The sequence below is a fragment of the Tachysurus fulvidraco genome, chromosome 3 (genome assembly GCF_022655615.1).
Source record: "Tachysurus fulvidraco isolate hzauxx_2018 chromosome 3, HZAU_PFXX_2.0, whole genome shotgun sequence".
Taxonomy (NCBI): domain Eukaryota; kingdom Metazoa; phylum Chordata; class Actinopteri; order Siluriformes; family Bagridae; genus Tachysurus; species Tachysurus fulvidraco.
The window spans coordinates 18363174-18386175 of NC_062520.1; the positions used below are offsets into that span (position 1 = coordinate 18363174).

The 23002-nt window shown below is 37.0% G+C and overlaps 1 protein-coding gene across 5 annotated transcripts; it reads right to left on the reverse strand.

The window, feature by feature from the left end:
• Nucleotides 1-95: 95 nt before the first annotated feature.
• Nucleotides 96-22042, reverse strand: palmdb (palmdelphin b). Of its 5 annotated transcripts, none has more exons than XM_047811411.1 (10): nucleotides 21578-22036; nucleotides 20687-20766; nucleotides 17027-17091; nucleotides 15881-15961; nucleotides 15635-15765; nucleotides 13723-13837; nucleotides 13414-13438; nucleotides 13190-13306; nucleotides 10191-11144; nucleotides 2618-3300 (listed from the first exon to the last, which is right to left on the reverse strand). In XM_047811411.1, exons 2-10 carry the CDS (start codon nucleotides 20724-20726, stop codon nucleotides 3251-3253), a joined length of 1578 nt encoding a protein of 525 aa, XP_047667367.1. In that variant the 5' UTR covers nucleotides 20727-20766; nucleotides 21578-22036; the 3' UTR covers nucleotides 2618-3250. The 5 variants fall into 5 exon arrangements, with proteins under 5 accessions (XP_047667364.1, XP_047667365.1, XP_047667366.1 ...); XM_027149574.2 differs by lacking the exon at nucleotides 2618-3300 and adding an exon at nucleotides 8425-9012 and having other exon boundaries at nucleotides 21578-22042; XM_047811408.1 differs by lacking the exons at nucleotides 10191-11144; nucleotides 13190-13306; nucleotides 13414-13438 and adding exons at nucleotides 96-188; nucleotides 993-1081 and having other exon boundaries at nucleotides 1236-3300; nucleotides 21578-21878.
• Nucleotides 22043-23002: the final 960 nt, after the last annotated feature.

Below are 23002 nucleotides of genomic sequence, written 5' to 3' on the forward strand. Positions count from 1 at the left end.
AGCAACAGCATGTGCTTATGATGAAATCAGGATCAGTTCGTAACACTGCTTGAAGTTTCTTACAAAGAACATGGATAATTACTGTTTGAGATCTAGTCTGTTCCTCTCTAGTGATTCGCAAACTCCCCTGCTTCCCACCGCAGAGCCATGGCACTTTTACGACGACCACCAGAGTAGGTCTCAGGGAACTATGGAAGCAAATGGTTAAAGTATATTTAGATTAACAAACTTGACAAACCATATTTTCAGTTTTACATTTTAGAATTTTTCATTTTATATAAGCAAAAACAACAACCACTGAAGATACACTATTTGGCCACCTGACCATCAAATTCATATGTGCTTTTTGAAAATCACATTTGAAGTTTAGTTCCTCTAAATAACCTTATAAGTAAATCTTTTTTGTAAAGCTTTCTAGATTTTGGACCGTGGCTGTTTGGATTTGCCATTCAGCCAGCAGAGTATTAGTGAAATCAGGCACTGATATGTTGGGCCTGGGGTACAATTGGTGGTCAAGTATATTCCCAAGGTGTTCCCAAGTGGGTTGAGATTGGGGCACTGGGTAGGTGAGTGCTTCCACACCAACCTCAGCAAGTATGGCATACCCTTCTAAATTAGGAATAGTAGCACTGTAGCAGCAGCACATATCTCCTGGTGGTCCAGCAGCTGGAGAATGTGCTCTCATTGCAATGGCTCAGGTTCAATTCCAGACCCAGGAATGCTGACCCAGCCACTAAAGAGTTAATTATCAGTGCTGGTCCCAAGCCAGATAAAAATGGGATGATTGTGTCATTAAGGACATCCAGGCAAAAACCTGTGTCAAATCTAATTATGCGGACCACGTGACCCGCTGTGGCGACCCCGAACAGGGAGCGGCCAAAAGAAGAAGAAAAACAAGGAAACTTAGTAGCACACAAAAGAGTGTGATGGTCAGAAATCCACAAATGTTTGGCCATATAGTGTTAATAACATTTAGGTTGACTAGAACTCACTCTGTTATCACAGGATAGTGTTGATCGATCCATCTTATATGTCTTCATAGGTGATGAGGGGGATGATTTACATTTGATAGGGATATCATCTAAAAACAAACAATTGATGAATTTATAAGCATTTATCTAAATGTAAAAAAATGCATGATGCATATTTGCCAACAAGGCCAAGAATCTTTAAGGGTTTTTTTGAGTGAATTCTAGATCATATTAATTATGTTCTAATTATGAAGACACACAAACCTTGTTTGTCAAATGGGTTGTCCAGGAGATTTGGAGAAGCAAGAAAATTCTCTTTAGAGTAAAGACTTGCTCTTTGTCTTTTCAGTTCTTCCTCTCGTTGCTTTACCATCTTAATCTCTTCATCAACCAGAGAGAGGGAGCTCCGGGACCGCAACTTGAAAAACGGGTTATTGAGAAAGGTTTTCTCTTCAGTTACCAAGTTCAGGTTTAACTCTGATGCACTTCGAATAATTAGGTTTGATGTTTCCAGTATGATTACGCTGGGGTTTTCCTCTGATTTCCAGTCAGCAGATTTAGATGTCACCAGCTTTCCAGAATGGCGTGGACTTTGATGGCAAGATTCAGGTTCAAGGATAATGACATTGTTGGCTGCCATTTCGTGCTTCTGTGATCTTGTTGGGGAGGATGTAATGATGAACGATGGCATCTGGGTGCTGGAGGATAATCTGCAGTCATCTTCCTGATGGTCAAGCATCTTTCTCTTCTCGTCAACCTCTTGACACAATTTCCCAGGGTTCAAGATGACAGGTTTTCCTTTTCCTGGCACACAGTCACTTATGTATGATTTGGACATTGCCCATTCACGTTTCAGGATTTCCTCTTTCTCCATGACAGAGCGAATCTCTTTTTCTACTGGGGTTTCTGGGTCATCATAAGGTGACCTGAAACTAGAATCATCTACTCCTGAATCTTCTGAGCAGGGGCTAAACTGGGCATGTTGGTAGTCTCTGCCAAGTGCTAAATTCTCTAATTCGGCATCCCTCTTCTGTCTGTCAATGTTGCGCACTGGTGTGTACATATAGCTGTGATTGCCCTGGCTGGGCCCAGTCCTGAGGACTGGATGATGTGTGATGTTCTTTGTTTGCTCCTCCATCTGCAGCCACTGATTGCGTGCGACTCTGAAATCCACGTGCTCTGTGCTGACATTTTCACTCTTCATCTCCTGAATCACACAGTAATCTTTTGGTATTTTCTTGTTTGTGTCTGACTTGACAGAAGTAGATGAAAATTCTTTATGATTTACAGAACCCTTCCCGAGCTCCTCTTCATCCTCAGATATTTTGGACAAGCCATGGAATAGTGTAGAGGGATTATACAAGATCTCTTGTGCAGGCAGGGCATAAGTTGGAGAAATTTCAGGTTGCTCCAACACAGCATCCTCTACAGGCATATCCTGCTCAGGCTCATCCTGTGCATCTAACTGGTTTTCAACAGTCTTTACTTCAGGCTTTTGAATGAATAGCTCTTGTGCACTTAGCTGAAGGCTGTCAAGATAGGAGTCATCATCCTCCTTATTAATAGAGGAAGAAAATATTGTTCTCCATTTCTCATCTGTCTCACTGTCAGATGATGCTGCAGCAATTTCTACCAATAGACACTCCTCCAAATCTTCAGGATTTTGACCAGACTCATTTGAGATGTCTGACATAACTTCTTCCTGGATGAATGATTCCAACATGGATTCATCTACTTCACAGCCTAAGCCATCTAGGATATCCTCATGGAATTCTGCTTTTAATGGATTTAGTATATCAGCATCCTCGGCATCTTCTATTACAGTCACAATATTTTTCATCGGTTCCTCTTTTACTGAATCCTGTCTTTTTTGCATGGCCTCATTCTCATACATGCTCTCAGCACTAGATGGTGTATCAGACACAGACGAGGTAATAGATTCATTGCGATTTAGCTCACCATTTGTGTCCTCCAATACTAAAGCTTCTTTCGGGGAGGGCATGTCTTCAAATTCATCACCATTTGTCACTGTGGGAGGCAAATCTGCTAAAATGGCATCAGCTACTTTGGCACTCAGGGATTCAAAAAGAATATCATCATTGCAAGCCTGTTCTTCTTCAGCACTCGTGTCCTGGTTTTCAATTAATATGGTCTCCTGGACGTCCATCTCATAGTCTGGGATGTTTCCTGTGTTGGATTGCTCACTTGTCTCCATGGTGACTGACTTGGAGATTGTATTAAGTTCTGTTTGTGTCTGATTCTCAATGGGTAAGAAAGCGTCATTCACTTCTGTGCCACCACCAGATTCTGGATTGCCACCTGCAGCTCCCTACAAAGCAAAAAGAAAAATACATAAATGTATTTTATATACTGTACACATATAAGTCCCATATTACACAATAAGTCCCAATTAGCAGTCATCTTTAGTATTAGTAGTTACTGGGGCTTTAACAGGCAGGTGAATATTAAGCACACAAAATTATATTATTTTACCTACATAGCTACTGACATGAACATGATTCATTAACATGAATACTTGCATATGTTTGGAAATAACATGACAAAATGTGTGAGATCCAAGCATGCTTTTTTGCTTATTTATGCTTGCATGCTTCTAGTATATTTATGGATCCCTTACCTGGTAGGTGTCATGACCATATGTCATGTCCTGACAGAAAGGTCATGACTTGCTACCCCAAAGCTTTTTTTTCTCATCAAAAACACAAATGACCTTTTCTAGAAAATGCATCGGATTCACCTCTTGGTTCAACTCTTTCCCTGTTACAATTGTGTGAACAGCTGTTCTCATGACCACAATTGTAAACAATATTTCATTTTGCTTAAAGCCCTTCAAATAATGGATTTCAGATTATATAGAACAGGAAATGAAAAAAAAATTGTTTACTATTGCAATGAATCATTTCACACACTCCGTGGCTTCGAGCAAGGAAAAGCAGAAGCCTGATAGAATTAAATGGTTCCATTATGTAAGAGTGCAAAAAAGGTTCTTCGCCCACATACTGTATGATGCATCGGGGTCCTTGCATCTTATTAGCCTTTGCCTCTGTTTAGCTGAAGAAGAAGTGAATGAAGCCAAGCAGAAGCCCATGAGGAAATGTTCCTATCTTGTTCTAATACACAAAGCTGAGCTAAGTAGGATTAGCCAGTGTTTAATACATTTCCTGTATTTACTGTATTTAGTTTCATATTCCCATTGTGAGGGCTTGAAATTCACAAATTAAATACTTTATGTCAAGCACATACTACTTTTGCTCCTATTGTTTGGGTGTTTGATAATGACATTTGAGTTTAGGTTGATTACAGGAAGAGCAAACAAACTAACAGTGAACTCATCGTTGCCCCGTGCCAAGTGTCAGTGTAATGTGCAGCCTAATGCTAAAACTCTTTCTCACTATAGCCACTGGATTCAATCCCAGCTTTACAAAAGAATACACACAGATTCTGTTGGCTATCGGGAAATGACTTTCATTGACATTTTTGTGCTGTACCATCACAAGCCAAAGAAAAGGTTCAGACACTGTTTAATAATCTATAGTTATACACATATCTATCATTTTTTGTTCCCAGGTAATACTTCAACAAAAATATCTTTCGGAAATACCTCTTATCCACTCAAGCACTCAAATATAATAAAAAGAACAAGATATAAAATGTCTCCATTTGTGTTTCTATACATTTTCAATTAAATGAAACCCTACAAAAAGCATAAAGCACAATGAAAACAACAGACAGGGAAAAGTGCTGAGTACCATGGCAACAGCCCAGAAGGTATAACAGCTCAGCTGGTGAGTAAACGTCCATGCTCACAGCTTCTTAGTCTCAGTGCTTGTGTCATAATAATCAGTATGCAATAAATAATTCAGTGACATTAGGACTGAAGGCAGACTCAGTGTAACAGAGGTATATCTGCAGCCAAACACCTACCATGATCTCCAGCCAGAACAGCCAGCAGGCGATCATCTCTATCCTGTTGCTAAGTAAATATTCTCCTCTCAATACCTGTATGTTCTCTGATTTCAATTTCAGGATAAATACATGAACATTTAAGCTAGTGTTGACAAGTAAATGACTCAGGATAACATCGAGTTATTGGCAGATATGCCATTATATGTATGCTTGGGACTGTGATGCATGCTACCTTAGGCAATACTTTCACTCTAAACTTTCCATAATGAGCTATGTGGTCAATAACTGATTGTGTAACGTGTATGGATTTGTAAGCTTTTTTAACGTGGTCCCGGGATCTGGCCGGCGGTTAGATAAAAAGGTTACAATTTTCGGAAAAGTTTTTCCGTTCTGTCAGCGCATCTTCCAACTGAGAGATTCACAATTCAGTTGATCACACAGAATCTTCAGACTGTGCCTGCGTCACTGAGAGCACTGATGGTGCGTTAGCTTGCTTTTTAATTTGAAGGACATTTTGCTTTCTCAAGCACAATAACCTGAATCATAAGCAGAGTTGATGTGAAAGAGACCCTGCAGTGCGTGGGCTGGCCATTCAGAACTCCAGCCAGCCACTTTTCTGAAAAGCTCACAGCCTTAAGAGACAGCTTGATTAGGCTCCATCTGTCACCACACAGCAGGGGCACATGTTTCACAAGTTTCACAAGAGAACAGTCAGAAAAGAATTGCTGTGAAACAATCCAGTAAATGTACTGACACTGAACCCTGTAATGTTTTTTCTGGCATTATATGTAACAATATATAGCATTTTCTGGTTATTATGTGACATTTCCAAAATTATTTTTCATGCTTAGCTGTGATTATGATTTCAGCTTCATCTGTTACAGAGGTGGCTGACATCCAATGCTGTGAGTATAAAATATCTCTCATTCTTGTGGATGTTCGAAAGCCAAGACTGCTGCACTCTGCTTTTTTAATGAGGGAGCAGAGAGAAGCAGAAACTCATCATCTGCAATCAGTTTCAACGACTTGCCATCCCATCTGACTCTGATTTTCAAATCCGCATTTTGGCATTTTTGGATATGTACACTTAAGGCATCACACAGGAAATTGCTAACAAGATTTTCAATAGAATATACAGTTATTTCTTACACTGTGCAACTTTGCAACTTTCACTTCTATTAATAATCATGCTGATGGGTGCAGAGAAAATGTGGAATCCAAAATAGAACACATTCCAAAAATTATATATATATATATATAGATAGATAGATAGATAGATAGATAGAATATCTATCTATCTATCTATCTATCTATCTATCTATCTATCTATCTGTCTATCTATCTATCTATCTATCTATCTATCTATCTATCTATCTATCTTTATATATATATATCTATGTATATATATATATATATAGATATATATATATATAATTTTTGGAATGTGTTCTATTTTGGATTCCTATAATATCTATCTATCTATATCTATCTATCTATCTATCTATCTGTCTATCTGTCTATCTATCTATCTATCTATCTATCTATCTATCTATCTATCTATCTATCTATCTATCTATCTATCTATCTATCTATCTATCTATCTATCTATCTATCTATCTATCTGTCTGACTGCTATTTCTAAAATGATGCAATTATATGACATTAAGTAAAATTATCTCTCCCCTAAATAATGTCTATAATAAAACATGCATTAAACGTTCAAAGGTTTAAAATATGTTTTGCAAATGAATTTTTCCCAAATAATTCCCCCAAAATGCAAAATAATATCTCTCTAATGCCTGATAAAGCTGCAGCAAAAAAGGGTAAACTCACATTCACAGAAAAATAAGAAATGTTACATAGACACATATGCAATCCATATACAAATATCGTACTATAAACTTGCCCCATTAACAATACTGTCAGCTTAAAGTCATATCTGTTTTTTACTGTGGTCTCTCCACACAGGGCTGCCTACCAATAGCACTGCATAAGCTCAAAAGCTCATCACCCTTCCTACAAAACACACCGGCACAGGTCACTTGATTAGCTAGGTGTAGTTGTGAAGTGAAGCGAATGAGTTGGCTGTGAGTGTGGCTGTGTCTGTCCTACCTTGCTCTGTGGCAGCAGTAGAGTGGAGAGTGCTAAGCTGATGCTCTTCCCTGTAGCCACAGAGACGCAACTCACACTGAACGTGTGAGGCGCAGCCAATAGCTGAGCAGTTTGTCTCTGCTGCTTCATTACACACTCACACTCACACACTCACACAAATACATGCACACTAACACTCTCACAGGAGGTCTCGCAAACTGTCAGCAAGGAATGCAGATATTTAGCTCGAACTGACATTCTCAAGCAAATACCAGATATGTGAGTTCAGATTTCTTCCTGTTAATAACACTCACTCAGAACACTGAGGCTGTTAGTTAGATGCAGGAATTGTCTTGATTAAACATGCTTAGTATTTCTTATTCAATAATAAATGTTATTTAAGGATCTATAAATCTGGAGATTTCTCATTTCATTCACAAAGGGTGGATGTTGCTACATTTTGCTGCAATCAAACTTTTCCTAATTCAGGTAAGTAGTATTCAAGATGCTCATGAAAAACAAAGAGTAAACCAATATAAGCTCTGTTAAAATAAACTAAAGGGTAGTGATAATCATTATGAATGACTAAAAGAACCTGGCATTATTGTTGTATTTTAAAATGTTGTAGCTTTCAAACTGGGATACACGAATAGTCTGCCTAAAATAATATTAGCAAACAAAATTCAAGCTGATGAAATCAAAATGATGAAATTCTGAAATTTCACTTCCTCTTCATACATCATCACACACAGTCCAAAAATATTTTAGGCTATTCGGTGCATTCTCATTCATTTCAGGTAAAGGCTTTTGTACAGTATTTCTAGTTGCTGCAAAAAAGTTTAGCATTTAGGTATTAGTATTTAAATACATTACATTTCCAGCATTTGGCAGATGCCCTTATCCAGAACGACTTACATTATCTCTTTTTTTTATATACAAATGTGCAATTGATCGTTACGGGCTTGGTGGACCTGGAATCGATCGCACAATCTTCCAAACTACCACATGCCCCACAAAAAGTTAATATGTACAGTACCCCCAAAGTGCAAATCACATTAACAACTAAGAAAACGCAACAACCAAACCAGAATCACAACAACAAATTCAGAAGCATGGCAACAAAATGACAACAAAAACCAAAAAAAAGAGCATCAAATCCATTAAAGTCCAAATGTGATATTCGGTTTTGCTGGTGCAGTTTGTTAATGTATTTTGTACCTATAATGCTGTGTTTATTGTAGGTACTGGAAAATGATTCTAATAAACAAACAAACAAACAAACTAACTAATAAATAGATAGATAGATAGATAGATAGATAGATAGATAGATAGATAGATAGATAGATAGATAGATAGATAGATAGATAGATAGATAGATAGATAGATAGATAGATAAATAAATATTTACTCTAGAGATGTTACCTATTTAAACTACCCAGAGTGTCTATAACAGAGTTAAACTCAAGAGTCAAAATTAAAGTCAAATTTAGCATTTGTCATTAACGAATCCCTGTAGAAACAGCACAGCGCTATGCTGTTTTTTTCTACATCATCCTGATAGTGTACTGTGGATAAAATAGCTTAATAGGACCATCAGTCTGCTCATCACCATACTATGTTTATTTCATCCAAACACAAACATTATTGTACAATTACAAATAAAAGGTATTGCAATTTCTCACAAGAATATTATTAATATAACTTTATGTTTATACAAATGCAAAAAAAAGGCACTTAACAAACAAAAGATGCGCTGCACAGTCAAATTTCAAAAACTCCTAAAATTATATTTTTCATGTGCTCTCTTTATAATGATGGAAACAGAAATCATTTTAGAAGCAGAAAATCTGTTCTCATATTTCTTCTTTTCATATTCTTTTCACTCATTCTCTGTTCTACTGTAGGGGACACTCAATTCTTATGTCTGTTCTTTCTTATTATGTCTTCATTGGATATGGGAGCCTGAGAACTCGCTGTGAGGGAACTGCACATGTTCCTAGTTGAGGCTGTTTCAATGTCAGGACTGTGGGGAAAAAGGGAACGCAATGAATACATTCAATAGTCTTATCTCCTGTTAGAAAATGGACAGACAGAATGAAAACTATATATTCATTTGTAATCTATCACATTTCTGTTCTCTTTGTGATTGTACAATGCATATTTTTATTGGTTATGTAACCGACTTTCATGCAGCTGTTTTGAAATGTCTCTTGAACAGTCAGTCTGCCTTGAAAGTGATGAAGGACAAACTGTTCAATTAAGGATGATGGACAGCAAGGGCATGGAAAGACTGAGAAATACTGTGTTACTCTTTCACAAAAGACTCAGACAGATGTTCAATCCCACTTTGGCCCTGTGGATGTGTGAGGGAGGGAAAAATAACAAAATGACGTGAAGAAAATGATTGAGTACTTGGACCCAGAAAAAGCAAGCGACACAATAGAAATTATATTAAAAAAAAGAAGAAGAAGAAGAAGAAGAAGAAGAAGAAATGGCCATGAAATAAAATTGAATCAGTACATGTCCTTCCTTTATTATTAATATATATGTGTGTGTGTGTGTGTGTGTGTGTGTGTGTGTGTGTGTGTGTGTGTGTGTGTGTGTGTGTGTGTGTGTGTGTGTGTGTGTGTGTGTGTGTGTGTGTGTGTGTGTGTGTAGTTATGTAGGGGAAGCATTTTTAAAGGGTATTTAATTAGGCAAAATAATGAAGACATATTATATTATTTAAAAACAGGCAAAGTAATAAATTAATATATATTCAAACATAAGAGAAGTTGTTTTTGTAACACAGAAATCTTTCTGCATTTGATTTTGTTTATTATGTGATGCAGTCACAAGATATTTACATACTAATTGTGTCCACTGAGAGGAGCTAAATCTCTCTCTCTCTCTCTATCCTGAGGCACTACACATTTGAACACACCTACTGAAGCACACAATGCAATATTTTATGTGTTCTGTATAAACCATGGTCACATTTTGAATGAATTTTTTGTTTGTTTCAGATCTACATATCAGAAAATATCATAAATTCACTGTACAAAGGACTCTGTTAGGTCACAACGCAAACATGGCATGCATTGTTAGTTTAGCAGGCATGTAAAATATAATCTAGTATTTGAAAGCACATATACAAATACAGAAGGGTTAGATGCTATACATCAACATGCCGTTCAAGGCCATTTTGCCGTTTGATTATACCTGACGTATCTGTGTTTTGTGTTTGGTGTTTGGTCAGGTGCTCTCCTGAGCTGTGACTTCTGGTAAAACCATGCCTGACTTCTGAATGATGAAGATTATCATTCTTGGGCTGGAAGACCTTGCTATGGTAGCCTTGTGGATGGTATGAGAGAGATGGTTCCTCATTATCCTCTTCATCATTGCCTATTACTACCAGTTCAGCTTGGATCATGTCATTTTCCTCATCCGACTCTGCTCGCTGAAAACCCATAAATATCATTGTCACAGGCTCACTGCAGTCCATCTCATATGGGGAAGAATTGTCTGCACTGAAGTAAGCATCTTCTGTTGGATAATAAGTGGAGTTCCTCTCCAATTCCAGTTCTGAATCAGACACTGGAATGAGCCTTTTCTGCTCCTTAATCTCCTCCATCTGCTTTGCTTTGTCTGTGTGCACACCATCACAACCTCGGGTAATATTTGCTTTTTGTCTGTTTACAGCATTCTTGTTCATGTAAAAATTCACATGATCTGGATTAGGAGAAAGCCTGGCTTTGACATTTTCTTGATATTGAGAGGTTTGATGGTCGGGCTGGAATGGGCTAGCAATCTTGCTCTGTACGTGCAGGAACCCACTGGGATCTTGTCTAACCATCCCTCGCTCCACTTTTTGTGGAGTTGAGGATCTGCTGTAGGAACTGGAAAAAACAGGCTCATGATACTCCACATCAGTTGGATCCTTCTTTGCTGTGGCTTTTTTTAGAAGCTCCTCTACTTCTAGAGAGCTCATCTCATCCAGTGCTTCCTCAGACTCCTTTCCCACTGACTGTACAGCATATACTGACTTCTTGCCATCATCATAGACTTTGATACCTTTTTGTTGGAAATCATGTGAGGTGACTGTGGCAGAGGAGAAAACCTGACTCTTGCCTGTGCGCAGATCTTTTTCCACACTGATCTTCATAGCATACATGGCTGGAGGAAAAAGGCTATGTTAGATCAAGTCAAGCCATTGGTTTACTCTATACACTGCCAATCAAGGGGTTTTGAACATCTTTCCAGGTAAATGTTCAATGACCTGCAGGTTAGACTTCTGCAGCGCTTGGCTATCTAGAGGGGTTTTGTGTCTGTGCCTAGAATAATAAAAACATTTTTCAATTATCTTTATATCTGTTCCTTTTTGTTTGTAAAGCACATTTAATTGTCTTGTATATGAAAAATGGATGTTATCAACCTTGCCTCGTGTATGTTGATAGAGTAGCGGTGTGATGCTTTCTCCATAGCGTGCCATCATGTTTTTATTGTGTCATTGCTAGACCTGCTGGAGTACTTAATCACAGTCCACATCTGAACAAGATGTACTTTAGAATGTGTTTTTTTTCTATCTGTCAAGCAGCGTGTTCTATTGCCTCCTGTCTCATCTAACATGCCTGATTCATTCTGATGCTCTTCTTATGATCTGTTCGGTCTGTGTTTGGAGATCTCAGTAGTTATGATTGATCTTTTGCTCACAAGTGTGTGTGAATATCCTAAAGAGATGCACCTCTTCCAAAAAAAAAATAATAATAATAATAATAATTTGATAACTAAGAGACTAAGAGTCACTTTTCTGATTCACTTGCTTCAGACTGGATACTGTATTTTTGTCATTTAAAATGACTTTGATTAAATCATGCACTCCTCCCAGTATGATTATCAAGTATGATGTATATTGATGTATATGATGTATATTATTAATATGATTATATTCAAGGCTGTATGGAAATGAACAAAGTCCTACTGTACAATGCTTTCCTTTATACATCCAGATTCTCTCAAAGATTCTATCATGTCTGCTCATGGAACTTTTCCTCGCCACAATGCACTGACTCTCATTGAAGCTTAAGCTATATTAAAGACATAAAGTCATAGTCACATATTTTATTTAGCCAACATGCATCAAAGAATAACAAAGAAAAACAGCTATTTTACCATAGTATTTATGAGGGAACTGAAATATGTAAAATTCTTTTTTTTTTTTAGAATAATTTATTTCAATAATTTATGGGAAAAATTGTGAAATCTTTTTTCATGAGCTAAAAACATTATTGTGATGTTTAAAAGACTAACAACTAAAACTACTTTTGCCTACACAGTTAAATTCCAATTACTATATGACTAAAATAATTTTTTTTCTAACAAAATCAATTCAAATAATGTCAGAGCAGCTCAGCGTCTATAGTAGCTTGCAGCACTGTGCTGTGCACTTTTAGTTTGACATGTGTGTATGTTCTGTTTAGTTTGCCACGTGTGTTGTTATTTTGGTTTGAGTTCTATCTCTGCCCTTGTACTGTCATTGGTTGTCTCCCACATGTTTCCTGATTGCTGTCAGCTGTTTTTTAGTTTGCCTCATAATTAGTTTGAAAGCTTTACTCTTGTGTTTGTGTTGACTGACTTTGTTGAGTGGTTCTGATCTGTGATGCCAAGTTCTGGTTTTGTACTTGTTCTGGTTTTGATGTGTTTTAGATTATCCCTGTTACTGTTGTTTGCTGATCAACCAACCTCTGCCTCCTTCTTGTTCTGATTTTGAATTAGGATTTGTATTTATCTGCCTTCCTCATTAATAAAACACATTTACGGCTCCAACTTCCACATCCATTTCAACTCCCACCGCATGAGAGAAAGTGAATGATGAAATCTTTGTTTTTTTAGTGGAAATGCAGAACTAATTGACCAAGGTGTAGACATAAATCCCTCTAATTTTATTACTGAGTGTATATTTATCTGTCAATTACTGTTATCACTCTCTACATGACATTTATTTATATTATTTACTGCTTTACCCTCAATGTGCACTGGCCCTTATTGAAGTTATAATTTAGCACTAAATGTCCCAGTAGGATTTAAGAGATGACTAACAAGTTTGTGAGTACAAAGATGTTGTTAGTCTTGAAGTTGCTTAATGTGTTTCCATGCATTTTATTAATATATGGCAATGGCCATTATTTTTATTCAAGTAAAGCAGAGAAGTTAAAGCATACCCTTTTTCTCTGCTTCACTACCACAATCCTTTACTGGAGTGTTGACTCTTCTCATTAAGTTTGGGGTGTATGACTTAGGAATATCAGGTATTGCAGAGTAGATATATTGAATCATCTCTGTAAATAAAAATAAATAACATATTACAAAAAAAAAAATCAGGTGATTTGTAGTACTCAGGAGTTATCAAAAAAGTTCTAATGGCCAGAACAAGGAAGCATTTTACCTCTTTGCACATCACCATTTACTTCCTGTGTAGAAATACAGTTTGTGGATAGAAAAACACAACTTAATGTCAAGATATTAAACAAAATAACATGATTAATCCACCCAATGCCAAACTGTCTTCAGTTCATTCTGACAGCCATGAAATTTCAAACAACAGTTTTGTAACAGTTGGTACACAACCAAAAAACACCTTACGCCATTCAACCATCAGCCATCAGCAAAAGTAACCCAGAATGCTGCAGTAAGTCTTCAGAGCCTACAAAACATGGGCAGAAGACCAAACCCCAATAACTATAAAAAGCAATACCTTTATAATGTCTTCAGCTGTCCTCTCTACCTCCTTCAGTCGCTTCAAAATAAGCTCTTCTTTTGCTGAGATAGACATCTCCACTGTTTCAAGGTCCTCAATCTCAAGCTCTATTCTGCAAAAAAAAAAAAAAATCAAACAAACAAACAAACAAACAAACAAACAAACAAACAAATAAATAAATAAATAAATAAAATAGAAAAAGGTTACAGTCCAGAAGTGATATCCTGCAGTAACAGCTAAATATTAATAACTTGCAAAAAGCTAAATCTTCATTCTTATTTTTGTTTCCATTAAAAAAAATACTTTTATGAGATAGATGGACAAATTTCCCAAAACCATACACACTATCATTCAATCAATCTCTGTTATTCCTTGCATGCAGAACTCACTAAACCAACACTCACAAAAAAAAAAAAAAACCCAGAAAGCTTTAATAATAATTTTCGTGGGATCATATGCCATTTGTTTTATAACAAATTCTCCAGGTTGTTGGTCAGAGAGAGTTAAACAATGGAGTGGAAAAAGAGAACTTGTTTTGCCATGCTGTGATTGGGGGCATGACTTTGAACTTGAAGTGTCAGAAACATTTATTTAAAAAAAGATGAGTTGGTTCCTCTATCTGACAGGAAAGATTTAGTCCAGAATGCTTTTTTTTGCGTTTAGTGATCAGAGCCCGGACAGTTTACTAAGCTAGCTTCTCTGGGTTAAAGTAATTTCAATTTATTTCCCTTTTGTTTTAGATGAAAAAAGAAATCAAGCTGTGAGACACGAGGAGATGTGGTGACATGAAGTGTGACCTGGTTCTAGACTGCACCATCTAGTATGTAATACGCTAATGGATAGGTGGAGATGAAGTTGCTAATGTGTTTACCATGACTGTCAGATTTCTTCTTGACTTAATCTTAGGTCTCAGAAGATGAATATAGCATCCTTGATTAGTTATTTATTCCTTATTGTTCAGTCATCTATCAGTTAGTGTGGAACTGATGCAAGAAGACAGAATATGTAATAACTAGAGAGTAAATCTGCTTAAAAAATCCTTCCAATCCTTTTCCTTTCCAGAATAATTTGATTAGTACCTAAAATAAAGAAGACGATGGCAGGGTGCAGATCTTCTTCCTGCAAAGCCCTGAACTATTGAACAGCCTTAAAAATACTGTTTCTTAAATCCAGTCTAAAAACTAAAAACATATTTCTTTATTTTTTTTTAAAATAGCCTTTTTCCCTAAATGTAAAGCTATAGGTAAAGAAGTTTATACTTATTGAAAGTTCTAGAAAATTAAGATATTCTGATGCTGTTGCACACCTCTCAGGTTTGTGGAGTAGAAAGAAATTGATATCCCTGTGTGTCCTCAAGCCTATTTTACCTTGTCATTAGTTATACTGTCATAGCTAGACCTGCTGGAGACCCCATTTGCACGCCATTGGATTACAGCACATGCTTAATAATCTGCGCTCTCTCTCTCTCTCTCTCTCTCTCTCTCTCTCTCTCTCTCTCTCTCTCTCTCTCTCTCTCTCTCTCTCTCTCTCTCTCTCTCGCTCTCGCTCTCGCTTGAGTTGTACTCCTTTTGCCTGACATGATGCAGGTGATTGATCTTGACCCACTTCTGCTCCTGTGGCTCCTCTCACTCCTCAGACCTGCCCAGTTCATCCTGATACTACTTTTACTGACAGCTTCTGCACTTGTGAATCTCATTCTGCTTTTGTGGAATCCCCAAATTGCCCCAAAATGACAAAAAGTAGTTTACGCCCATGACTCTCATATAAATACATGTTTTAAAATTATATTAATAAATTAATGAATTGAATTGTGCAAAAGCTACATATAAAGAGTTCCACACTTGAACTCATAAACAGGATATAAGAAACAAACACCAAAACCCTGAAGCAGTCGTATTGATTGGAATACCTGTGGATTTGTTGTTGCAAGACTGTGACCTGCTGCTGCTCCTCTTGAGCCTGTGCCCTCATGGCCTCTTCCTCCTGCTCATTCTGACCGCTCAGGCCATCCATGAGCCACTGCTCTCGCAAGGCTTTTTTCTATTTGGAAAACAGAAAAAGTACTTGGTTTACCGTCATTACCTAGGTCATGGCTTAAAAATACAAAACCTCAAATAAATAATACAAGGATGTGCAAGTGTAGAACCTGCCATACCTTTAGATACTGAAGTTTTAATTTCTCTTCCTCAATCACTCTCCGTTTCTCTGCAATGTCCTCTTGTATTCTTCTTTTCTTCTGTTCAACACAAAGATAAACAAAAACATTGTAGTCTTCAAAATCCAATAAATCTATACAGTTATTAAGCTGATGAGTCCTGTATATTTTTCCACTGGACTTATTCTATGGTCACTTGTTATATCTGATTTTTTATGCATTCTTACTGGTATGTGCAAAATATGGAGAAGGTTTTCTAATCCTGTTCCAAAGTTTGGGTAACAGTAGCTTTAAACCATGTGGAAGGTATAAAATGAGATGATTTTGTAGGAACAAGAATATATAAAACAAGATCTCCAGAAAATGAAAGAAATCACAGAGAAAATACTAATTAATTTGCTTTACCATAATAATTGACATTTTTATGCAAAGATGAGAACAGTCGGATTTCTATCATCTAATTATTCAATTGCAAATTGACAAAATGGCTATGAATTAAACTAAGTATGTTCTAAATCAATACCAAGTCTCACTGCCGAGGCCAATACTAGTCTGAAATACTGGATCTCTAGAGGTTTGACACATTTTCATGCAATTTAAAATCCTCTGATGTATTTTATGCCGTGAAATCATGTGACGTCGCAAACAATTTGGCCTCAGAACCATTGAGCCTTGCCTTAATGTCAGTTTTGGATCATGGAATAGGAAAGTTGATATATACTAAAGAAATGAATAATAGCAGCTGTGTTTCCTAATGAAAACTTTCAGGATGTTTTTAGGAATCTATTATTCTCAGATGTTTAGATGAGGAGGCATGGTATTTAGCTTTAGTGGCTCATAAGACTGTAGGTAAAAATGTTATCCTTGCGTTCATCTCACAGACTACAGAAAAGCTTTTAAAATGCGTAAAGAATATAAAATGATTCTACATTCATTTCTGAGAAGACAACAATCTGTAGTAGGGTCTGCAATAAAACCTTGTAGCTTTTACCCAAGGGAACAACCGAAGAATGCATAAGGGTTTTACATTTTCTAAGAGTGCAAAGGCCATGCAAACCGAGTAGAAATCAATGAGCAAGCATACAAATATGGCTATATATAAAGTATTTTATTTCAAATGTCAAGTACTTCTAGTACTATACTCACTGTGATGGCCTGTAGTCTCCCTCGTAATAGGTCAGCCTCCTCCATACTGACTCTAAAACAAAGAGCTGAGAAAGAATTTAGTCTGAGCGATGCATACAGCCAGAGAACGAATGGGGTACAGGCAGAAAGCAAGAGAAAAGAAGCCAAAATTAGACTATGGGTGGGTGGATGGTTGGTGAAGGGGGGCACATTGTCTCGTTGGTTAAAGCTGGAAAATCATTGGGGTTTGGAAGAAAAAGTTGGGGGTCAAAAAAGGTAAAAGAGTGTGACAGCGTTTTCTCTGAGGGATGACTGGGTTGAAGTGAGAGGGCTAACAATTTACTGTCAAAATGAAAATGTAGACATAGTTGATTTGTTTTTCTGACACATCATATCAGATTTTTTTCAGGCAGATGAGCCTGGAAAACTAAGACCTCAACTTGGGAAGTGATACAGTATAGTTTCTCTCAGTTCAGTGGCTGCCAATGACCAAGGGGTAAAGTGGCAATGCATACCATGCCAGTAACAGGAGAAGGCAAATAAATATCAGTGTATCAGTAAGACAGTGGCCAATGTCATAAACAATGTATAAACATGTCAAACAGTAAATTAATCCGTATAATGGTAAAGGTTCTGTCATAGAAATTATTGTTCCAAGAATATGACCCACTACTCTAAGCCTTGATAATCTTTCATACCATTTCTAGAACAAACACTGTAGATTGATCTATAAATATTACTCCTATGCACCCAAGTGCTGTATCCAAGGCCAGTTTATGATGGATTGGATTTGAAGAATGATGATGACTATGTTGTTCATGTTAGTAATAGTCTGCTGGTGTGAAGCCTCATGTCTGTCACTCAAAGCTCAGTGTCAGAAAAGTCATTCTAATAACAAATGTGCAGTTATATAACTTGTCCACATAAGAGTCCTCCGCAGTGATGTATGTGAATGCCAGTCAATAATAGAACTAGAAAATAAATAGGCCATTGATTTACACCAAGTACTGGAAAGTCATGTAATGTCAAACACTATTCCTCAAGGCTAGTTAATGCAGCAGAGATTCCTAAAGATATTTATGCATCAGATATTTCCAAACATGTCCATGCTTTAGAGAAATCTGATATATTCATAAATCCTACATTTCCGTAATGGGTTGAGCATCTACAGTATACTGATTTACAGCATGTTAAAGTGTTTGTCTGGGTCTCTCTCTCAGCACTGTAGTGAAAACAAGCTACTTCTTGGCTGAGAACAGTGTCCATATGACACCAGAATAACAACTGGTTTAAAGCCCCTGTCAGACTTGTGCTCAGTAACAGCAGTGAATTATAGAACCCTGGCTGAGTTAAGTCTAAATTTGTTGAGACTGACTATGTGAAGTGTTACACAAGTTTGCACTTTTGTTGGTGTTCAGCGTTTATGTGTACATGAGTGTTTCTGGTGCGTGGGTGGAATGATTAGTATGCAACTATTCAGTAAATTGGTGACATGTCTCTGTGGCTCAAAACATTGTACACATCTGACTGAATTATTTTATGTGTCACAGAGTATACATCAAAAATTGCATTCCATGATTAAAGAACTTTATTTACATTACCTCTTTCTCTTCAGATACATTTTGAGAATACACAGACACACATACATATATTTGCATGTGTGTATCTGCTTTCAACAGATTGTATGTTATGTTTAACAATGCATCAGGGAAAGTTCTCCTCAGATTGGTAACTCATTAGCATATTTTTTGACACCAAATACAAGTAAAAATTTTCTCATGTTTCACTGACACATCATGAAGTAAAAATAAAGGAATGCATGTATAGTATAAATACACAGGATGTACACTTCAAATTAAAAAAAGGTTCTCCAATGGTAATTTAGGCAATTTAATATGTGTGACATTCTGATTATATGGAAATCACCACCACCATAATGTCAGTTAGGCCAGCGGATCTCAATCCTTTTGGAACCAGCGACCCCTTTAAGAAATTAAATTTTTAAAACTTTAAAATTCAGAATTTAAAATAAAATTCACTTGCTCCTCAGAATAGACTTATTTAAAAAAAAAAACATAATCCAATATTGAAATATAAGGCTCATTAATCAAATGTAGTTCCTCAAACATGTCAATTCTTCTCCTAATATGTTTTTGTAATCATGTTGGAATATTAACAAAAGTGATGTTGTGTTTCTGATGTTGTGGGTGTTGACATGAGTTGAGGATCGTGCTGTTAGCTCATCCAGCAAGCTGCGATTATTCCATTCCACAAGCCTGATTATTTTGTCAATGAATCTTTTTTTATGTAAATTTGAATATTTAAATATGTTCTGAATCTTGCAAGAAAATTTTAGCTATTGGCCAAAATAATAATAAAAGAAACAGGCCCACAACAACACAGATCTTCTACCATGCTAACAGTGAGGGACCCAGAAAGCTGCCACCTTGCAGGTCTCCAAATGTGCATCTTGGATAGATTTTTGCTTTCTAACCCTCCTCCTCCTCACTGTGACTATAAGACTTTCATCCTCATCAGTGTAGGTTTATGGTTGTTTAAAACATTTTAAACAATGCCCTAACAGAAGATTTTTAGGTGTGTAGCTATTTTTCTAGACATTATTGAAGTCTGAAGTTCAACAAAAAAAGGTATAGTCTTCTCCAAGTTAATGACTAGGGGAATGTGGCCTCAGGGTCACCTCATGAGTGGACCAGGAAGGGCTTGAGAGTATCTAAACACTCAGATTGGATGTAACTGTATACCATGCTAATTGTCTATATTGAATCATTTGAGGATTACACATATGTATTACCACTGTATACAATTGATTAAATACATTAGCCAGCTGAAAATAGCTTTTGTGTGTGATTCAGCTTTCCAAACATCAGGTTTAAAATGAGCTTTAAAGTGATAAAAGTTCTCATGCTTTAGTGACTTTTAACTTATAATTAGCACTCCACTGTTTAAAAATATTGAGATTTTATCAGATCAAGTTCTGTCAGTTAAAACAATGAGCTTGTAATCAGGAATTTTTGGATGAATTCATTTTGTCTGTCAAGTATTTAAGCTGTATTAATGATCAAAATCACATCTACCAATAATCCAAGCAAATGAATAACATTGATTGCCTTTCATTGGGTGAGGTCCATCACCAGGGTTTATATCGGGGTGTCCAGTGGAAAACACCTGCTGAATGGGGTAATTATAAAAAGTACAAGGCTTTTTCCTATTTATTTTGTGTGAGTGAGTCCATATATAGGCAGTGTTAATCTCATCTCAATTATAAAATTCTTAGACCCCCATAGTATCAGAAAATAGCTTTTTCTTCCTACTCTGGAAGACAGAGGATAGTTGTATTCTCAAGGGAACTGAAGTGACAGCAATATAGAAGATACAGATGGAGGGATGGATGGATGGATGAATGGATGGATGGATGGATGGATAGATAGATAGATAGATAGATAGATAGATAGATAGATAGATAGATAGATAGATAGATAGATAGATAGATAGATAGATAGATAGATAGATAGATAGATAGATAGCCTTGTAAAAGTAAAGCCCTGCAATTTTATCAGTTACACTGTGGTTTAGGATTAAAAAAAACTGTCAGGAGACGCTACAGAAGGTTATGTCAGAAAGGCCTAAGCTGTCAGTAGATCTGAGAGCAACTGAAAATACCTTTTCTGTCCAGCTGTGCTGAGCTGTGGAACACAGACATTATCTTGTACACTCCTCAGGGCTGTCAGCAAGTGACACTGCTATTTAAAACAAAATGTAAAACCACTACAAGTCACGCTGACATGCTCTCTTAACACAACATAAAGAGAGATTTGGGTCAGTAGCTGGTCTGAACATTCTCTCTGTCGTCTTATGTGGTTCTAATCGTGTGGTGAGCACTTAATATTAAAAAAAAAACACAATCAAATCAAATAATAAATCTTGATCTTCCCTGGAATCACAACAGACCGGATTGTATCTCTAGCTTGCCTAATGTATCACATGCATCTTTTAAGATACAAAGCAGCAAATCTGTTCCTATGGCAAAGAGTTACCTCTATTTGTTTCTGTTCAGCTTTCCTAACATAAAGAGACAATCATTTGCAGTCTTTAATCTTTTTGCTAATGGTTTAATAGGATAATCCCAGAGGACATTTGAATAAAGAATAAATATATACTGTATGTCTATCTTTTGTCGTGTAGGGATGAGTAGAGAGATCTCCCCAAACATAGTGCTGCCGTCACTGTGACTCTGTAAGCCTCTTGAGATGACAGCAATGTGTTACCAAAAGTCAGACCCTTTTAAATCTTATTATAAAGGCATTAAAGACCTCCCACAGGGACAGTTGGCAAGCATGGAATCATGCCAAGCTTAAAAGAATTATAAGATTACTGGATCAAAAACAACATGCTCAGAGCAAATCAATGTCATCTATACCAGTAATTATACTTTTTTCTTTCAACCAACACAGTTAAGTCAGATATTAACCTTAATAGAAAAACTATTGATTAATAGCAATCATATACTAAGCGCAATCATTTCAGTACAAGGAAAGAAAAGCATAGACTTACCAATAGTTTGTGGCTGCTATCAGATCTTTGGTTAGTACAAACTGGAGGGAAGTCACTTTGCTCTGCTCAGTTTACAGTCCATCATAGCTGAGTGTGTGCGCATGCGTGTGTACTAATGAGTGTGTAGAAGTGCAGGTAATGTGGGCTGAGATTTAAGCTGGGGTTATCACTCTCTGGCAGACTGCCCCCATGTTCCCTTACTAACATACACACACTTTCTTCTCTTCTGTTGGTTAATTCTCTCTCACTCCCCTCTCTTCCCTCTCTCCTTCCTCTCTCCCGGTCTCCAAGCTCCTCCTGAGCCTGTCAGAACTGGGCTGCCAGACCATATGTGAGTATAATACTGCCAAACAACAGACAAACAGACATACTAATACATCCCGATATGCAGATCATGTTCATCGACTGTAAATCATCATATTAACAGTCACACACTTATCTAAGCAGCATTTCCAAAATTATCCACAAAGGGCAGTGCTTTGGAATCAAGTTGGCTCATTAGTTTCGCCTGTACAGTTGCACTGAGACTGCATCAGAAGCCTCTGTGCTGCAGTATGTTTATTTTCATAACAACCATTGCACTACAGTTCAGAAAAAAGTTATTAAAATATTATGATGCTTTTTGTGTTCGCCAAGAGCTTTTTAGATGATAGATCCAATGCACAAACCTCATCAAAAAATGATTGCCTCATCCGCTGTTTGAGATGAGTTATTACTTAAGGGATCAGATTTACCAAGCCACGCTTCAAGATATGTGGGTTCAGAATGCAGGATTGTTATACAATCTGGTTCCTAAAACAATTCACTCTTAGAACAGAGTTATTTTTTATAAGTATATGAATATAGATCTGTAAAATGTTATGGTGAATGTAATGTTTCACAGTGTGTTCTCTTAGCTGGGTACTCCCCCGCTCTTTTCCCCATCATTCATGCCATCATTCAGCAGCCTGAGGCAGGTACAAAAGTCTCCATGGCAACGGGCTGAACCCTCACCATGTTTTCTGGTCCTTTGCTAGCTAAAGATAGGAGCATGCAGCACACAGATGTATTCACACTGAATACAAGATCTCGTGGTTCACTCAGTTCTCTACGGTATTGTTCTGAAGCTGAAGAGTCCATTAAATTGATTGGACAAACGATATGGGGCACTGGATTGCTAAAAAGGGATAATCTGAGAATGAAAATGAATACTGAATTGTCATGAATACTGACATGAGTGATGACTGTCAAATGCAACACTAGTTGAGTGACAGTTAAGAGTAAATCTATGAAGTGGAATAATACTGTCATGAGCAGCTGACAAAATGAGCTCGGAGGGACAGAATGCGCATAGACGCAGATGCACATGGGCACCCACAGACACACACACGCTTACAGACTCACACACAGAAACGCTCTCAGCAATTTGAACAGGAACAGCTTGCA